We start from the raw sequence: 19,989 nt of genomic DNA on the forward strand, positions 1-19,989 counted from the left end.
CCATCTTTTTGTTTTATGCGTATGCAGCACCTAGCACAACGTACAGTGCCCAGTCCTAAAAACATAAGAACATAAGAATGGCTGTACTGGGTCAGACCAAGGTCCATCTAGCCCAATAGCCTGTCTGCCGACAGTGGCCAGCACCAGGTGCCCCAGAGTGGGTGGACCGAAGACAATGATCAAGCGATTTGTCTCCTGCCATCCCTCTCCAGCCTCTGACAAACAGGGATATTTCTATCCCTTGGCTAATGGCCTTTTATGGACCTAACCTCCATGAAATTATCTAGCTTCTCATGAGTCCTGGCCCATGACTGGGCTCCTAGCTGTCACAGCAATGCAAATAACAGATATTAACAAGGATTGCTCTTGTGGGTTCCTATCCTCTCCTGAATAATATTCTGGCTGTGTTCAGGGAGGGAGCACAACCATTGTATTTGCTCTATTCTGTAGAATGAGGTGTGGCAAAGCTCCGTCAAATAATTGCAATGAGCTTTCCAGCCTGAACTCTGTTGTGCACTAAGTCAATTATGGCAGCAATTGCTCAGCTTATTAATGAGCATCTGGCTTTTCAAAATCTTCCTCCTGTTTTGCAGCAATTCATGTTGGCTGCGGGCTCAGCTGTGTCCCAGGCTGGGTGTCAGCTGGACGGAGGCTCTGGGACGTCCCACTCAACCCTCCCCAGGAAGTCAGGGTAGGAGTCAATGGGTGTCCATGGCGCCTGTGGAAATGCTTCTTCCCCCCCGCTTGTCGTGAATCTGCAACACTCGCATGTTGTTCTCAGTTTGGCAAGATTTTTTGCCCAAGACTTGAAGGTGTGAAAGTAGAAAGAATTATACTGTAAGAGAAAGATGAATTGAGTAAGTTGAAGGAATACTGTTAGTCTCTGAACAGGAAGAAGAAAACGTATGTTAATGTTGTTTGTAGGTATGCAGATCAGAGTGCTAGCCAGGAAGGCCTGAGATAATAGGAAAAGGAACATTAGGTATTAGGCAGAAAGTAATTGAGATAACCAGGGAGATATGGACAGGAGATTGCTGTGTGCTTGATGTGGAAATGAAGATACTTGACTAGTCTCATACTAATCATGTGAAGTTTTGCCACTTTTTAATCTTGTTAAGTTGGCTTTCTTTTGACTGCATAAATCTAAGGAGTTTGAGCCTTGCATGGTACTCACATTTTCTGGGTGCATTTAGCAGAGCAGCTTTGCTAATAGAGTGGCCTGACAAATCTGAGTGAGTCCTGTCTGACTTTGACAAAGGGAATTTGGCCCAACCTACTGCCCAGTAAAATGCCCTCTCCCAAGCCCAGCGAGGCCAATCTGATACTTACAGGACGTGTGCTCGTCTTCTGTGGGGATGCCCAGGGAGTCCATGCCTGTCTCTTCCGGGAGGGGTCTGCCAGTCAGCCGAAGCAAAGGGTCCAGAGGCCCAGGTGCGGACGCAAAGAGGGCACAATTAGCAGGACTTGCCACTATTAAATCCATTCATCCCAGTGCCCTGGGGTTTGCAACAACTATCTTTACCATCGTATTTACCAATCCCACCGTTCCAACTCAAGGTACATCACCATTGGAAAAAGCCACCCACCCACTCCAACACCAAACAGGACAGAATCAGATTCACACGTCAATTACACCTGCAGGGCTGACCCTACCATGAGGCCAACTGAGGTGACTGCCTCAGGTGCCAGACTGTTGGTGGGGAGGGGAGTGTCACTGGGACCCAGAGGGTGTGTCTTGACTACACCTCTTTGTTGACAGAGAGATGTAGATTAGGCATGTCGAAATTGCTAATGAAGCCTGGATTTAAATATCCGGTGTTTCATTAGCATAAACATGGCTGCCGCTTTTTTTTCAAAACGGAGCTTTTTCGAGGCAAAAATGGCAGTCTAGATGCGGATTTGTCGAAAAGAAACCCTTTTTTGACAGATCCCGTAAACCTCATTTTTGAGGAATACAGGATCTGTCGAAAAAGGCTTTATTTTCCACAGATCTGCGTCTAGACTGCTGTTTTGTTTCCAAAAAGCTCCGTTTAGAAAAAAAGCGGCAGCCATGTTTATGCTAATGAAGCGCCGGATATTTAAATCCCGGCTTCATTAGCAGTTTCGATGTGCTTGATTTGCATCCCTCTGTCGACAGAGGGATGCAGTCTAGACATAGCCAGAGTGTAGAAAATTATGTCTGCTGCTGGTGCCTATGTAGGGAGCAGGGCAGTCCCATGAGAGCAGTAAAACAAGAAGAAGGCAGAATTGAGACCTTTCAAAGTTTTGGCCCACGTGAGAAGGCATGGGGGCATCATTTGAGCTCCCCACCTCAGATGCCAAAATGTTGCGGGCCAGCCCTGGCCGCCTGCCACCCTGCTTCCTAGCAAAGGAGGACAGTTCCCTGGGGTTGCAAAGGAGCGAATTGGAAAACGGTCATAGGTGCCAAAGGCTCTGAAGTGCACCCCAAAAGGGGCAAGAGAAGACAATGGGACCTGTTGCATGTCCAAAGGAAGTAGCTGCTGAAGGACACCAGGAAGGGCTCTGGAGTGAGAGAGACCTCATCCAAGACTGGATCAAAATAAATCTAAGGCTTGAGAACAACAAACCTACTTTGGCCAACCCTGGCTGCCGGCAGGGCCGTAGGGTAGGCAAAGGCCTTCAGGGGTTTAGGGCCTGGGTGTATCAGAAACTTCTGAAGCTAAAATTTGCTGCTGAAATCATAGAATCAAAGAACACTAGAACTGGAAGGGACCTTGAGAGGTCATCAAGTCCAGCTCCCTGCCCTCATGGCACCCTCTAGATCATCCCTGACCGGTGTCTGTCTAACTTGTTCTTAAATCTCTCCAAGTGATGGAGATTCCACAACCTCCCCAGGCAACTTATTCCAATGTTTAACCACCCTGACAGTTGGGAAGTTTTTCCTAATGTCCAACCTAAACCTCCCTTGCTGAAGTTTAAGCCCCTTGCTTCTTGTCCTAAATATGAAGCTGCTGTTCAGTTGACTTTGCCTTATGCACGGTGCCGCATTCCCCATGGAGTGAGAGGTCTTCCCAGGGCAGATGCTCTAAGAGCACCACGGGAAAATGTACCAGTTCTACACCCGTTCTCTAATGCACCTTTGGGCCCAAGTACATTTCAACCGGACACAACAGCGGCACTGAGTCCATGGAACCGACAGGTGGTTTGCCTGGGAACAACCTAATCAACGTCCATTTATTTTTATAGCATTTTGCATCGCCAGGTGCTTCAGGAACGACCTCTATAAACCCCCCTGCCACCGAGCACATCGCCGTGAAATGCAGCCACTTCTGGGTGGACGCAAGGCAGCAGCCAGACACAGAGCTGCCACACAGCAAGGAGAGTGGATGTTTTAGCCAAGGGCGCTACTAGAGGTGTCATAGAATAACTGTTTAATCGGCTAACCAATGAGCATGAGCATATCAGTTACCACAACTGTTACATGTCAGCTCCCTGCCCCACTCCCAGGGAGCTGCCTACCCACCTGTGCTTTATCAGAGCCCACAGCATGGGGTGGCAGCCAGCTCCCTGGGGGCCAGGTAGAAGCTGGGAGCTGGGTGCGGGGCTGGGAGCCAATATGTGCTGAGAAACAGCTTAAAAACCAGCTTCTGGCACGCACCAGCTCCCAGGGAGTTGGCTGCAGGTGGGAGCCGGTGCATGCCAGAGGGCTGGCTGCGCTGCCGGCTCTGTAGTATGAGCTTTACACATGAGGAACCTCCCCAGTGGGAAACCCTCATTTCTCATCCTCCGAAATCTCCCCTTTGCCAGACATACAGATGGGCTGCTGACAGACAGGGGAGCCCAGCAGAGCTGCTGCTGCTGGCAGACCTGTTCCCTCCCCTGATTGGCGGATTCTTGCAGGGAGGGATTCTTCGGTCATTCTCACTATTGCACGGTACCGGATGCCTTTGTTTCCTTGCCCATCAGTAGGGCCCTACCAAAATCGCGGTCCATTTTGGTCAATTTCACCGTCACAGAATTAAAAAAATCACAAACGTCGCGACTTTGAATATTTCAGTTGGAAATCTTGCGGCACTGTCATCGTAGGACTCCTGAGCCACAAAGAAATCACAGGGGGTGGGGGAGGGGTTTCTTACTTCCGCGCTGCTGCAGGTGGCAGTGCTGCCTTCAGAGTTGGGTGCCCAGCCAAGAGCCCCTGGCTGCAGGAGCACCCCCCCCCCACACTGACCCCCACTGCCGCCAGGGACTCTCCCCAGCAGACCCGCTGCAGCTCGGGACTCCCACATTCCTCATGGGCCGTGTGATGACTACACCTGGATGGGACCATGGTGCTATTTTTAGCACCACCACCCTGGCCCAGGATCAGCTGCACTATTGCTCCGGCAGCAGTCCCGGAACATGGGGCAGCCACCCATGGGAGCGGCTGCGGCTGCGGCTGCGGCTGCGGCTGCGGCTGCGTGGAGTCTGCTGGGCCCAGGACTGCAGACTATTTTTAGTACCCCTGTATGGGCCCTAGCAGCCGCCAGGCAGCCATGGCCCCAGCTGCTCCCAGGGATGTGGCCATGTGCTGGGTGGCTGGAGCCAGGACTATTTTTAGTACCGTGTCCCAGGGAGTAGCTGGGGCCTCAGCTGCATGGCGGCTGCTAGGGCTGGGACTGCAGCTGGGGCCATGGTGCAATTTTTAGTACAAGGGCCCAGGCTTCAGCTCCTGGCTGTTGTGTCATGGCTGCCCAGCTGTACCTGGGATGGGGCAGCCACCTGCCACATGGCCCCATGTCGCTGTGGCTGTGCAGCTCTGCTGAGGAGGTGGGCAGGTCTGAAATTTTTGGGTAGGACTGAAATTTTTCCTGAGAGGGAACCCCCTGCCTGTCGCCCATTCCCAGCCCCTGACAAACAGAGGCGAGGGACACCCTCTGTGCCCATCCTGGCTAATAAGTATTGATGGACCTAACCTCCATGAATTTATCAAGCTCTCTTTTGAACCCTGTTAAAGTTCTGGCCTTCACAACATCCTCTGGCGAGGAGTTCCACAAGTTGGCTATGTACTGCAGGAAGAAAAACTTCCCTTTGAATGCTTTAAACCTGCCATCTATTTGGTGACCCCCTAGTTCTGCAGTGTAGAAATAAGGGTGGCAATATTGTGGCCCTCCTAAAATAACCTTGAAACACCCATGCAATTGCCTTTTGGGTCAGGACCCCTGTTTGAGAAATGCTCATGAAAATCTGTAAAGTAGAGGGGGAAAGTACACAACAGACCAGATTTCATGGACCCTGATGTGTCTTGGTTTGGCTATTGCATTCACCAATCCATTGCCCAAGCCCTGGACTTCCCTGAAGTAGCTCCCAAACATTGTGTCTTGCCAGAGAAGGAGCCTTGGAGTGTAAAGTGAACACACACTGAGGGACCATCAGCACACACCCAGGCAAGTTAGCTTCTGCCCAAGCAACCTGGGGAAAAAAATGTGGCCCCTAGCATAGGAAGCACTTGGCAATTTTTCTAAACACACAAGCCATACCCGTAGCCCTAATGTGCAACATACCCCAGCAACTGCCCTGCACATGTTCTCTTCAAAGCACCTTGCAAATATTAACTAATGAAGCCCCTTCAGAGGCAGGTCAGTATGACGGTGTCCTTCATATGGGTGGGGAAACTGAGGCCAGGAGGTTAGATGATTGGGGCAAAGGGAGCATGGGCAGCAGATGACTGGCCCAGTTGGGGAAGGCAAGCCCAAGCCCCGCCCCTTCCATCTGAAGCCACACCCCTCCCCCTGAGACCACACCCCTTCAAACAATCTGCCACCCAGTCAAGCTCTGCCCAACCCCAGCCCGCAGGAAGATCCTTCTTGGCCACCTGGAGGGCCGGGGATATTGCTCAGCGTAGGCAGTTTGGGGAAGGCAAAGCCTTCCCTTGCCTACATTACTTGACAGCCATCAAAGGGAGGCAGTAGCCTTAAAACAGCCCCTGCAGGCTGTGCTCAGCCCTCTGGCTCAAGACCCTACCATGCCTAACCTGGCCCTCTCTTGTACAGAAACGAACGCTTGCCCTCACCAGGCTGCAGTGGTTTTGTCATATAGACAAATCGGAACCAGGAGACGCCAACCCGCAGGCTGTAGCGTTTTAACGCACAGGCACGTACAGCCATGACTCAGGCAGCACAAGTCCCGCTCACAGAACAAGGCCACAGCCCCAGAAGCAAAGGTTTTCGGTTTCTGACGTTCACTTCTCGCAGCCCTGTGGGCTGGAAAAGTCACTTTTCAGCAAGTGGGGTCCTGCTAGCGGGAGGGGCTGAAATCCCAAGGCAGAGGGAAGTGTTGCTTTCAGGGGCAAGTTACGGGGCTGGATTCTGCGCTCAGACACGCCGGCGCCGAGTCCTGCATCATTCCGAGGAAGCCAGCGGGTCAACGCTGCTGTTAGCGAGATCAGAATCTGGTCCCCATCTGAGAAGCAACACTTCTCCCCCGTCCGTGTGTCGTCTGCCCAGCTGCACTACCCTGGCGGATGCTGCACGGTACTCTGAAGTCCATGATGCTGTGCCAAACTGCAGGCTGCGGTCCTTAGCCCTGGTGTCCACTAACCCAGACTAGAACTGGCGTTCCAGCTCTCTGAATATTGCATACCTGAGAGGAGGAGGGAGAGACTTTACACGATTTTGCAGCTCCCATTGGCTGGTTTCTGGCCAATGGGAGCTGTGTGTGAAGTACCCCTCCCCTCTCTGGGCTCACAGAGTTCAGAGCCACACCTGGCCCCTGCAGCTGGTGTAGGGGCATGGAAGACAGGGAGACTGGCTGATGAACCCACTGGGCTGCAGGAGCCACCCAGGTTACCACCTCCGGGCCAGAACCTGCCTCTGGCATCCCAGTCCCTCCCGCTCACAACCCCCTGCCTCCCTCCTGCATCCCTGCCCCTCTCAGACCATGCACCCCAATCTCCTACACGCACCCCCGCACCTCAATCCCCTACACCGCCTCCTGCATCCCTACTCCTCCCAGACCCTGCATCCCAAGCCCCTATACGTCTCCTGCACTCCTGCCCCGAGTTCCAATTCCCTCCTTGACCCTGCACCCCCTCCTACACTCCTCTCCAGGTCACAGCCTCCTCCCACAACTTACACCCTGATCTCCTATCCCCGGTCACAACCCAGATCCCTGCAGCACTCCCCTGCACTCCTGCCCCAGGTCACAACCCCCTCCCTCATCCACGTCCTCCCAGAACCCACCCCCTCTCCTGCACGCCAGTCCCTTCCCCAAGCTCCCTTCGGCACCCACCCTCCATCACGATCATGGAAGAGCGCCGCCCTTGGCCACTTATCAAATTCTTGGAGTGGCCTCCCTCCATCAAAAATGATCGCCCGGCCCTGCACTAAGTGGTGCTTGGGAGGGGCTGGCGTAGGAAGCTTTGCAAGTTCGGGGACTGAGCCCCACAGAACGGGTCCATCTCAGAGCCACCTGGGGTCGTTCCACTGGGTCCATTCAAGCAAGGGGGACAGACTGCACATGCCCCCCCAAACCTCCAGAGCCTCCCTGCGACCCGCCCACGCCGTCACAACTCCCTGTCAAATGAAAGGCAAGACACATTGAGATGAAGGGAGAATCCCCTTGGAGCCAGGCTGTTGTATGTTAAGGAGGCTGTTGTATGTTAATGAGGCTGTTGTATATTAATGAGGCACACTGGCCCTGCCTCCAATGTCCAGCACAATGGCCAGCAGACAGCGGTACCCTAAACTGGCAAGAAATAAGAATATTCCCAGAGCAGGGCAAAAAATCCACAGGGGACGGATGGAGACATCCCCACCCCCACCACACACACACACAGACACACAGACATGGACAGACACACCTGTTGCCTCCCTGTTCCCAGCTATTAGCGAGCCAGAGAAAAGTTATGCCTGGGGAGGAGGGAAGGGGCGGAAGGGGGGGGGGTGCTTTTAGGGTGCTGGGGCTTAGAGCGGGGGCGCTTCATTGGTACTCGTGACCTTCCACTCCCCCGAGTTACCTAGGATCATGCCCAGTGACCCCAACACACCCACCCTCCACGCACGCACACACAGACACACACATACACGGACAGACACACCCATCCTCTGTGCATGCGTGCACACACACACACACACAGACATACCACACAGACACACACAAACAGATACCCCCTGCACTACACACACAGACATAGACACACACAGGCATGCACACAGATACAGACACAGACACAGAGACAGACAGACAGACAGACACACTAACTAACTAACTAACTAACTAACCAACCTTCTTTCCTTCTTTCTTTTCTCCCTCTCTCTGACACAGAAAAGCCACTAGGCTTGGGTGTATCAAAATACCCTTTGCCGGGGGGCTCGGGGATTTACCATGCAGGTGAGGGATCTCAGAGCCTTTCCATTTAGCAATTCAGTCTGTCTAGTGGGGGGAGGGGGTGTCTTCCTTACCTTCCCGAAGGATGCTTAGCCTGCTAACTCCTGGTTCCTAGGGCAAAGTCTTCCCTTGGATTTTCCTTCCCACACAGCTAGCTCGACCACCTGTCCCTTTTCTAGCATTTCCTCAATACAGCTGCTTTTCTAAGGGTCGTGGGCCACCATTTTGCTTGGCACTGATCAGCTGGTGGCCAGTGGCACCGTATAAGGCCCGTGCTGTCAGGCAGCGAACAGCCTGAGTCTCTCTGCGCGGTGATTAGATGGATGCCGGGGACACAGTGAGCATGCTCCTGCCTCCACCCCCCCGGCCTTGCCACAGCATCACTGCAGGACCGGAGTCACACAAGCAGCAGAGCCAAACTGTAGCCAGGAGATTAAACCTTCCGGGAAGGGAGGCGGGCTCTCCTCTACTTGGATCCTTCCCTGCCTGCATGACGGAGCCCTGCCCTGTGGTGCAGCTGCGGGGACCTCCCCTTTGCGAGCAGGGACCAGGAAACTCATCCCCTGAACCGGCTGCCCACGGGGAACGTTCGGGCCCTGCAAGGGGCTGAGTTCGCTGGGATCTTCGTGGAGATGCCGTGGGAGCCAGATGGGTGAATGGCAGCTGAGCAAATACAATTACGCAGCACGTCAGCCGGCAGCGGGAACTGGGCTCAGAGGCAGCCTCGGGCCTGTGTGACTTGAGTTCTCAGGTGAAACGAGCTTCACATGCAGACGCCCACACCGGCGGAATTCTGCCAGCCCGGCCGGGAGCGCACGTGGCAAGTGATTGGCTGGGTTGGGTCTTATTTAACATGAAAGACTTTCCCTGCTGAAGCCGCTGACCCACAGGAAAGTCAGCCGGGGGCCGCACACAAACTAGAATAAAAAACCCAACCAAACCCTCACGGAGGAGCAGAAAGACCCTCCCCACTTTCCCCTCACGCACCAGAGCCAAGAGGGGCCGGGGTGGGCGATTTTGTGCGCTCCAGCCCCACAGGAGGGTGGCAGGGGCTGAGCACCAGTGCAGCCTCCCCAGTGCTGGCGTGGGAGCCCTGGGCCTGGATCCAGGCAAGCCAGGGGCCACACCGGGCCTCCAGGCCTTATGTTCCCCACACCGTCCTATGCAATGGGGGGAGTGTGGGTTAATGGGCGGGCCTGGGGCGGGGGAAGGGGAGTTGGCATTCAGGACCCACTTCTGCTGATTTGCTGCACGGCCTGAGATATGTCACCTCCGTGCCCTGCGTTTCCTGGTGCGCGATACGGAACCGCCTTAAGATCTAAGGGTGAAACCGAATAGCCGTGTGATTATTATTAGCCAGCGAGTTTGCTGCAACTGAAACAAGAGAGCCTTGCGGCTCCCCGCACCGACGTAGCGGCGTGACCTAGTGGCTAGTGCACTGGCCTGGGACTCAGGAGACGTGGGCCTGTGGGCCACAGTTGTACAGCACCGTGCACAAGGGGGGCGGGGCGCCACGCGGCGCGGGTCCTATCATTTGTCGTGGCTGCTGCCCGGTTGTGCAGCAGGTCTCCGGCTCGGGGCTAGCTTGCTTTCTCGGCTCTTTTGGGGCCCTGAAATAAGCGAGGGCGGTTCCCATCTTCTAGATGGGCTGAGTCTCACTCTTGTGTGCGGGGAGGCCGACACGCGGGCCCCAAGGGTGCCATGGGCTGCAGACAACGGGGCTTAGATTCGCCCCACAGCTGGGCCTTGCCAGAACAGAGCCAAGCTGATCCGCCGACGGCCAGGCGCACAGGAGCGCTCAGACGACAGCTCGGCCTTGCCAAGGGACCGCCCGGAACAGCCCGACTCGCACAGTGGGCCCACTGTGCTGCGAACACAGGGGGGCTGTCGCGCCGGCGGTGGGAGTTCCGCCGCAGCTGGGTCCAAAGGATGGCAGCGTGAAAGGCAGCCTCACAGCCTTTGGGTACCAGCGCGCCTCCCCATTCAACAGCGCCAGCTGCATCCCCTCCTGGCGTGGAGCTGGGTCCCGGGGGAGCCAGGTGCCGGTGACAGGCTGAAGACTGGAGCCGGGGGAGGTGGGGTCTATGCAACATTGCAGATCGGGTGGGAGCAGAGGCACCTCTGTCCTTCTCTGTATGGCTGTCTGACAGGTGTGGGGGAGGGGAAGGGGGGGAGGGTTGTCGTTAGGGCCCGATTCTGCAACTCATAAAGGCATCGTGTCGCAATGACTCGCCCGAGTCCTGCCATTGAATTCAATCAAGCCTCTGGGCTGTTCCCTTGAGTAAGCTGCTCAAAGAAGAGCTTGCGGGAGGCTTTCTTTGAGATGCTCCCTGCATCTTAGACGGGCGCTGGGGCACATGTAGCTCGGCTGTGACCATACTCCCCCCCGGTATCGGAGTGCCCAAAGGGGTGTGAGGGTGACAGGAGATTATTGCCACCGAAACGTTTTCGGAAGGGCAGCGGCATCCCTGCTTTCTGACCACTGCTTTGCCTGAGCGTTGCCAGAACCCGCCCCGTGACCCAATCGCCGCCAGGTAACGCTTCCCCTGCCGTTCGCCGCGGCTTTGCCGGAACCGACCTGGGAAAGTCCTCGTCTTGCCACTCCTCCTTCACGTCCACGTTCTCCATCCGCAGCGTGGCCTCCGTGGTGCCCATGGCGAGACGCTAGCGACGCTGGGTTTCACCTGCCGCGGGGTTTGGGCTGGAACAGGAGACACAAGCGCGTTGGCCCCCGGCGTAAAGCCGTCAGGAGCTGCAACCCATTCTCAGCCCCTTGCAGGGGCCCGGGGCTTTGGTATGGTCTGTTCCAACGGCAGTCGCCATTTGGAAAACGTAGCTCCCGATGTGGGTCAGTGTGTGCATGTGCTTGTGTGTCTGTGTGTGTGTGAAGTGTTCAGTGGTGACGTGACTATAGAGCCTCTCTCCCTAAAGCACAGTGACTTTACAAATGCAGGAACCAGTGGGCGTGGTGTTGCGGAGATATGAATAAAAGCCATTCTGCTGAGCCTGGCGCGTAGGTTCCGTGTAAAACGTGACCACCGCACACGGCTTCTCAATCACCCGTTGTGACTCTCACGCACTGGTCCCCAGGGACCCACCATGTTCAGTTCATAGGCTCGCCGGTCAGGGTTTATCCTGCCGTACTAACAATGGCAACCGACACGCTGGGCAGTGGGAATGCAATGCAGGCTGAAAGGGCCACAACGCACGATCAGTTTCAGGCCATGGGGCAGCGTCACTTGTGTTCATTTTGCTCTCTCTGGTGGGTGCTGATGTTGCCTGTTGCACAGAGAAACGCCAGGGCGATGCTTTGTGCTGAGACCCGGTGAAGGGCTTGTTTCCAAAGGAAGGCGTAGGAGGCCTTCTGGGAGGAAGACACTGGTTCTTCGTCATGCAGGCAACACACCCAGGTTCGTCCTGTGGCTCTTGTCACATACTCTGAGTCCCGTTTTTATGAAAACAGATGTCAAACCCATGGGGGGCCCGGCTGCGCGTGGGGCTGGCTCGGCACTTGCTTCCATGTGGTTTGTACTGAGGCAACTCCACGGAGTCCAGTGCAGCCACTCCTGAGCCACGCCAGTGCAAGTGACGGCCAAAATCAGCCCCACGGGATCGACTTCTCCTTCCCATCTAGGCCTCTGGGCCGTGCTACGGGACTTTCAGAGTAGGGTTGCCGGATCCTTTCACAAAAAATACTGAACATGGTGGGGAAAAAATTGGTTGAGCAAAACAAAAAAAAGGGGGAGATGGGGATCCAAGTTATTGAACAAAAAAATACGTGCCCGGTATTTTCTGTTTTTTTTAATTGGACAAAGGCCGAAAATATCGGGCTGTCCAGGCCAATACCGGACACCTGGCAGCCCTCTTTCAGAGAGACTGTGGCCGCCTCGCACGCTGTGATACAGCTGTCAGTGAGAGGACTATTCTTTATTCCTCGCATGCCTAAAGTCAGTAGGAGTCGAGCGTGGGCAAGACCCCTCCGTTGGCTGGATTTTATTCCCGTTGAACTCAATGGCTGCGGAGTGTAAAGGCACCAGGATTAGACCCTGGCAGCGCGAGGTTTCGGACGTTGCCCGCTCAGGAGAGCAGTGGGCGCGGAAGGTGCTTGAATATTCCGACCGCATCCAGATACAAACCCCATGTCTGCGTGGGCAGGGACGGGCTAAACCGGGGCCTGTTTTGAACCCAGCGGGTCAGATCCCGGTCTCTGTTACACCCGCGGAAGGCCCGAGTGACCCGGCTACAGCCAACATTGTTCCTCCGGCCCACTCGATGCTGTTTGGGAAGCCGCTGCTCTGACCTGGCCTAAGCAGGCTTGTCCTACCTCAGCAGGGCCTCCATGATGAATGGGAGGGAGACAAGGCTCTGCCTGCAGGCTGCTTTCAGGGGCTGAGGCTCAGCAGATGGCTAGGGCTGTCCTGTGTTTCTATTTACTGCAGACATGGCCAGAGGTGGGAGTCAGCCCTGCGGGAGGCCGGCAGGGAGCTGTGTGGCGAAGGGTTACCGCGTTCTCCTCCCCTCTCCCTCTGCCCGCACGGCGCTTCCTGCATTACGTATTTTTCTTTCTCTTGGTGCATTGCCGGCTGCGCTGCCAGGGCAGGAGCATCTCTGTGCTAAGGGACGATTCCCGAGCGTGCAGGAATGAGCAATGCCCCAGGGCTCACACAGATCCCGGGCACGTAACTCCCCTTCCACAATCCCTTCACAGCACCCTGGAGAAAAACTAGCGTCGGTGTCTCCATCGCCAACCCCGCAGAATGGGAGCGCGGACGCCGCCGGGGACTTACCGTCTCTGCGTCTCCTCTTGCTACTGGGGAATAAAGGAGCTGTCGGCTGTATTCCAGCTTGGCATGCCTCCTCCAGTGGCAGCGTGCTCCTTAAGACATCCAGAACTGGAATAAAAATACCGCCGGGCCAGGCTGTCGCAGCTGGGGGACGGGGAGACGCATCAGGGCCGGCCGTGCGCTTTGGAAATGGATGGCAGCGGCTCGTCTTCTCTGAATGCTTCCCCCCCGCCGCTGCTCGCTCTGCCTCAGAGATACTGGATTATGTGCAGCTCACAGCTGGCTCAACCCCAGCTCCCTTCAGACAGCTAATTGCACCGCTTTTGTGTGCCGGGAAAGGAGGGGGGTGGGCGGGTAGAGAGCTCATGACGTAAAGTGCCCCCCCTCCTTTCAGAGCCACGGCTCCTCTGATTGGCTACAGAAGGATATCTCCACAGCTGCTTCCCTGGCATCCTGAGCATCCTCAGTAGGATCAGGCCCAGGAAGAGAGGGGCGGGGTGAGGCTGTTTAATGTGGAGCATCATTGGCTAAGGAAAGGCAAAGTGGAGTGGTCCAAGGCAGGATCTCAGGACCAGTCTAACAGCACGGCCGTCCTCTGCACCTAGAAGAGAGGGTGCTCCTTGCTGCTGGGAGCTGGCGTGGGGCTGGCTGGGGGGGGCTTTTGGGGAAGGGGGTGCAGGGCCCCAGAGGGGTTTGGAGGAGCTGAAAAGAATCGGCTTTGAGGAAGGGGGAGAAGGGGGAGGCAGGTCGGTGCAGACGCAGCCCAGGGCAGATGGCAGGTGGAAAGGCACCAGTGGAAGGCCTAGTCTGGGGGGTTTTCAAAGGGGTCTAGTGTGTCCAAACCCCGCTGTCAAGGGGCAGCCGGGGCCTGATTCCCTGCTGACACAAATCCCTGCTTCTCTTTCAGCCTTGCCTCAGGCTCCTGGGAGAGGCTGTGCTGAATGTCAGGGGTCTCTTCTGCCGGGCACACGCCTGCCGATGAACCATTATTATGGCTGATTGTTTGTAGCCCTGTCGGGCCCTGGAGCCCCCGTCACAGACCAGGGTCCCTGGGTTGGACAGGCACCAAGACCAGAAGATCATCCTGCCCCGCAGCTACGGACAGGCTCCCGGCTACCTGCATCCAGCACGTTTGTCGTCTGAGCTCACGCATCCTGCTCTTCTCTCCTCGCTGCATCCTCCAGCGAGATGATACAAGACGCGTCCGGAACAGCGGAGCAGCTCCAGTCCCCCAGAGCAGCCCCCGGCACAGGCACGCAAGGGCTGAGGAGAAGCAGAGCAGGAATAGCTCCATGAGGCGGGGTGGGATGCCGAAGACGGGTTGGACTGGGCTCCACTCCTCTATGCCACGTGCTTACTCCTCTTTCTTTGTGCATAGGCTTGGTGCCAACCCCACAGTGCACAGCCCTGAAGTCCTCGGTGGCTCTGCTGGGTTGAGGGCTTCTCTCCAGCTACGCTTCTGCGGCTGTTGGGATTTCCCCTGTCTGCGGGCGAGTGGCCAGGGTGAGCTGGAGGCTTTGGGGGCAGAGATCTGGCAAGAGCTCATGATGGAAAGATTTCACTGGAGGCGCGAAGAGAGAGAGGAAGTCACTCGTGAAGCAGGACTCTTTCTGGTGTGACTTGGCTCTTCACACAACATTAATCCTAACCCATAGTTACAGCTGAGCTGGTTCCAAATAAAAGCCCTCCATGCAGTACTAGGGCCCAGGTACACAGACACAACAGTGCCCGGTGAGGTTTTGGTGGCTTCTGCAGGAGAAGACGAGGAAACTCACACAGTATGTAAAAACAAGGAGTGGTCCTGTGTATTGGAGAGACTAACCAAAATACGTAGAATCATGAGCTTTCGTGGGCAAAACCCACTTCATCAGATGACTTGGAGTGGAAATAACAGAAACCAAGATACAGATTTAACAGCGGAAGAAGTACCAATCTATTGTAAGACCTGTGTTAATGAGGCTAATTAAGTGGGCTGGATGTGACCCATACATAACTTTGGATGTGGAAATGCAGGTGTTAATGGCAGGAGAAAATGGCTTTGTAATGCGCCGACCAGTTAATGCGTACTCCTGTAGCATCTTATCTCCGGTCTACACTAGGGAGTTATTTCGAAATAACAAGCAGAATGTCCACACTACCAAGCCTGTTATTTCGATATAACGGACTGGTTATTTTGAAATAATAACGCCTGCTTTCCTTGAGGAATAAGCTTATTTCAAAACAGTTATTTTGGGAGTTATTATTTCGAATGTAGTTATTTTGAAATAATTTCCTAGTGTAGACATGCCTCTAAAAACTAACAAAATATATATACAGTATCATGAGTTTTTGTGGGCAAAACCCACTTCTTCAGATGAGCTGGAAGCAGGAGGAAGTGGGTTTTGCCCACAAATGCTCATGATTTTATATATATTTGCGTTAGACTCTAAAGGTATGTCTACACTGCATGGCTATTTTGGGATACTGGAAGTATCCTGAAATAGCTACCCCATGTCTACATAAGCCACCCGTTATTTCGAAATATTGGGGGCGCTTTCACCATTCTGGTAAACCTTGTTGCACGAGGGATAAGGGATGGCTCAAAATAGCGTGTTATTATGAAATCTGGTGCTGTGTAGATGCGCCAAATTTCAGAATAAGCTATTTTGAAATAGATTTGAAATAAGATACGCAATTTGCATAGTGCAAATTGTGTATCTTATTTTGAGTTTAGGATGTTGTGTAGACACACCCTAAGGGTACGTCGACACAGCAGCTTTATTTTGGAATAACTGGCATTATTCCAAAATAACATGTCTACACTACAAGCCTTTATTGCGAAATAATGTTGAGCTGCAGGACTTCTTACACCAACTCTTGGTAACCCTCATTTCACAAGGAATATGGGAAGTCGAAGGAAGAGCATTCCTTCTCAGACTGCCTGCTGTGCAGACAACGCCAAAAGCCGAGTGAAGCTTTTTCGATTTCAAAATGACGTAGCTCAAGTTGCGTAGCTTAATTCGATGTTAGACCTGCCGTGTAGACATGCCCTAAGGTGCCACAGGGCTACTCGTTTTTAAAGTTATCGACTAACAGGGTGACCCCTCTGAGACGGTATTTAAAGGCCTATTACCCAGACTTTCCTAAGACCAAACTGGGGCAATGAGATGAAGGGTCATTTTAGAACCAGCTCCGACAGTCGATGTGGGACTACCCAGCCGAGAGGAGCATTTCAGTGTTTTCTTCCATGCAAGAAACATTTTTCTCCTTTGCTGTTGCGTGGCAAGTGAAGCCGCCTGCAAAGCTTCTGAGCGCCACCTACTGGTTCTCGTTCACCTAGCTCTTGGCTCCACTGTGCTTGCTCCGCCTTCAATCCAGTCACTGGTTAAAGTATTGTGATAGAAATGTAGCTGTGTTAGTCCAGTGTAGCTGAAACAAAATACAGGACTATGTAGCACTTTAAAGACTAACAAGATGGTTTATTAGATGATGAGCTTTCTGCTCATCCGTGCCCTGTGCGCTCTCCCCACTTCCCACCTATGAACCGGGCCTGCTGCGGCCACTTCTGGGGCGCAGCGCAGACTGGGGTGCCGTGAGAGGCAGGTAGCAGCTTTACCACCCCCGCTGCTCCCTGACCCCTCCCTGCAGCACCAAGACCCAATGCCCGAGATTTCATGCCCCCATACTGGGTAGCAACCTGTCCTTTGAAAACCACTGCTGAAGAGGAATAACAGTGAGCAGTTCTGGGGCACCTTAGGGACTATCATTTATTAGGTCATGAGTGGGTTTTACCTATGGAAACTCCTGGCCTAATATATCTGTTAGTCTCTAAGCCCTGGTCTACACTAGGGAGTTATTTTGAAATAACCCCCATTATGTCGAAAGAATACGCGGAGTGTCCACACTTCACGTGTGTCTAGACTACACCTCTCTGTCCACAGAGAGATGTAGATTAGTCACATCGAAATTGCTAATGATGCAGGGATTTAAATATCCTGCACCTCATTAGCATAAACATGGTCGCTGCTTTTTTTCGAAACAGAGTTTTTTCGACAAAAAAACTGGCAGTCTAGACGCGGATCTGTCAAAAATAAACCCTTTTTCGACAGATCCTGCATTCCTCCAAAAATGATGCTCTCCCGTCATAGGGATGAGATATTTCGATTTTGTTATTTTGGGAGTTATTAAATCCATTTTAGTTATTTCAAAATAACTTCCTAGTGTAGACATGCCCTAAGGTGCCACAGAACAGTTTTTATAGTTACAAGCTAATGCGGCGCCTCCTCTGAGATTCTAGGGAATAAACTATCATGAGGTGACCGTGTGAAAAAAAATCCCAAGTAGGGCCCCAATTAACCAATCCTCTCAGAGGCTGCTGGGAGTGGGAGGAGTCTTGGGTGGGGCGTCTATATACCGTATATACTCGAGTATAAGCCGAGTTTTTCAGCACAGTTTTTGTGCTGAAAAATGCCCCCCTCGGCTTATACTCGAGTCAGCATCTCGAACTGAGGCGGGCAAAGCCGCAGAGGCGCGGGACCCCCCCCCCCCCCCGCGGCTGCGGCTTCAGTCCGGGAGCCTGTGGTCTGCTGGGGACGGTCCCCAGCAGACCACAGGCACCCAGATTGAAGCGGCAGCAGCGGCGCTTCCCCGCGCCTCTGAGGCTTTAGACGGTCTCCAGCAGACCAGGGGCACCGGAGCAGCTTTCGCCCCGACTCATTTCCTACCCTAGGCTGCCTTATTTCCTACCCTAGGCTTATACTCGGGTCAATACTTTTTCCCAGTTTTTTGGGGTAAAATTAGGTGCCTCGGCTTATATTCGGGTCGACTTATACTCGAGTATATACGGTAACCAGGCCATGATTATTCCCAAATAGAAGGTGTTAGTGGCACTAATAACCAAGAGGACTGGAGGATAAGAGCTCCAGAAAAGGACAGGAGGGGAAGTGATTACTTGGCAGAAAAGGGACTGGATTTGGGGAAAGTTGGGCACAGGCTGCGGTTTGCCTCCCCGGAAAGTTTTGGATTTTTCTGAGGAGTAATGTAAAATATGATGGGGACTAATTTAGCTATAACTACTCAAGAGAGAGATCTCGGCGTCATTGTGGATAGTTCTCTGAAAACATCCACTCAGTGAGCAGCAGCAGTCAGAAAAAAAGCAAATAGAATGTTAGGAATCATTTAAAAAGGGATAGAGAATAAGACAGAGAGTATCTTATTGCCTCTATAAAAATCCATGGTACGCCCCCATCTTGAATACTGCATTCAGATGTGGTCACTTCGTCTCATAAAGGATATATCGACATTGGAAAAGATTCAGAAAACGGCAACAAAAATGAAGAGGGGTTTGGAACGGGTCGCATATGAAGAGAGATTAAAGAGACGGGGGCTTTTCATCTTAGAAAAGAGGAGATTACGGGAGGGGGGGGCTATGATAGCGGTCTATAAAATCATGACTGATGTGGAAAAAAGTGACCAGATATTATTTACTTGTTCCCATAATCAGGGGTTGACAAACCATTGTGAGAGCTACTCGCCAGCCCCACACTGCACATGCGCCAGACCAGCACCGCGCATGCACACAGTGCTGGTGAATGGGTCGCACGGAGCGACCAGCTGAAATCTACTCACCACGGGCAAGTACAATCAGCGGTTTGTCGAGCCCTGCTTATAATATAAGAACTACGGGTTCAGCAAATGAAATGAATAGATGGCAGATTTAAAGCAAACAAAAGGAAGTTTTTCTTCACACAGTGCACAGTCAACTTGTGGAACTCCTTGCCAGAGGATGTTGTGAAGACCAGGAATTTAACAGGGTTCAAAAAAGAATTAGATAGATTCATGGAGGTTAGGCCCATCAATGGCTATTAGCCAGGATGGGTAGGAATGGTGTCCCTAGCCTCTGTTTGTCTGGAAATGGATGGCAGGAGAGGGACCACATGATGATAACCTGTTCTGTTCACTCCCTCTGGGGCATCTGGCATTGGCCACTGTTGGTAGACAGGATTCTGGGCTAAATGGAGCTTTGGTCTGACCCAGTATGGCTGTGCTTATGTAAGTTTTTTTTAAGCAGCACACAGTCAACCTGTGGAACTCCTTGCCAGAGGATGTTGTAAAGACCAGGACTTTAACAGGGTTCAAGAAAGGACTAGATAAATTAATGGAGGACAGGTTCATCAATGGCTATTAGACAGGATGGGTAGGAATGGTGTCCCTAGCTTCCGTTTGTCAGAGGCTGGGAATGGATGACAGAGGAGGGACCGCTTGATGATTCCCTGGTCTGTTCTGTTCACTCCTTCTGGGGCACCTGGCACTGGCCACTGTCGGCAGACAGGACACTGGGCGAGATGGACCTTTGGTCTGACCCAGTGTGGCCGCTCTTATGTAAGAGAACGCCTTGGGGAATGGAGCTAACGGCTCTAGGTGAAGATTCTGATTGATTGACAGGGCCCCCCCCGCCTTGATTTCCCTCCCCTGGGTGCTTGCCAGGACTGATCATTTGCATGCGTTCTCCACTAAGTGCCTTCCTCGGTTTCCCCTCTTGTTATGGCAACACCAGGATCTCCAGCAAGTATCCAAGTATAAAGAGCTACACATTTCTGAATTATATAGCTAGATCACTATATCCACCTGGGGTGGAGGGAAGGAGGGGAGGGTTGTATGCTTTAGCTTTACTTGTAGGCTGTGTCTAGACTGGCAAGTTTTTCCGCAAAATCATCTGATTTTGCGGAAAAACTTGCCAGCTGTCTACACTGGCCGCTTCAATTTCCGCAAGAACACTGATGATCTCATGTAAGAAATCAGTGCTTCTTGCGGAAATACTGTGCTGCTCCTGTTTGGGCAAAAGTCTTTTTCCAAAAGACTTTTGTGCAAAAGGGCCAGTGTAGACAGCACAGTACTGTTT

General features: G+C 53.2%; 1 protein-coding gene across 2 annotated transcripts in view; it reads right to left on the minus strand.

Annotated features, from left to right (window-relative positions):
* The window catches only part of ATCAY (ATCAY kinesin light chain interacting caytaxin), a 48,554-nt gene extending 35,079 nt beyond the window's left edge, over positions 1-13,475 (minus strand). For both annotated transcript variants that reach the window (XM_006135594.4, XM_089774957.1), the window contains exons 1-3: positions 13,113-13,475; positions 10,904-11,026; positions 1,330-1,394 (exon numbers count right to left, since the gene is read on the minus strand). In XM_006135594.4, coding sequence (XP_006135656.2) covers positions 1,330-1,394; positions 10,904-10,980 — 142 coding nt within the window. In that variant the 5' untranslated portion in view covers positions 10,981-11,026; positions 13,113-13,475. The remainder of the gene's footprint in view (positions 1-1,329; positions 1,395-10,903; positions 11,027-13,112) is intronic.
* Between the last annotated feature and the right edge of the window lie 6,514 nt (positions 13,476-19,989).

This window comes from Pelodiscus sinensis, chromosome 32, assembly GCF_052426305.1.
Source record: "Pelodiscus sinensis isolate ZL-2025 chromosome 32, ASM5242630v1, whole genome shotgun sequence".
In the NCBI taxonomy this organism is placed as follows: Eukaryota; Metazoa; Chordata; order Testudines; family Trionychidae; genus Pelodiscus; species Pelodiscus sinensis.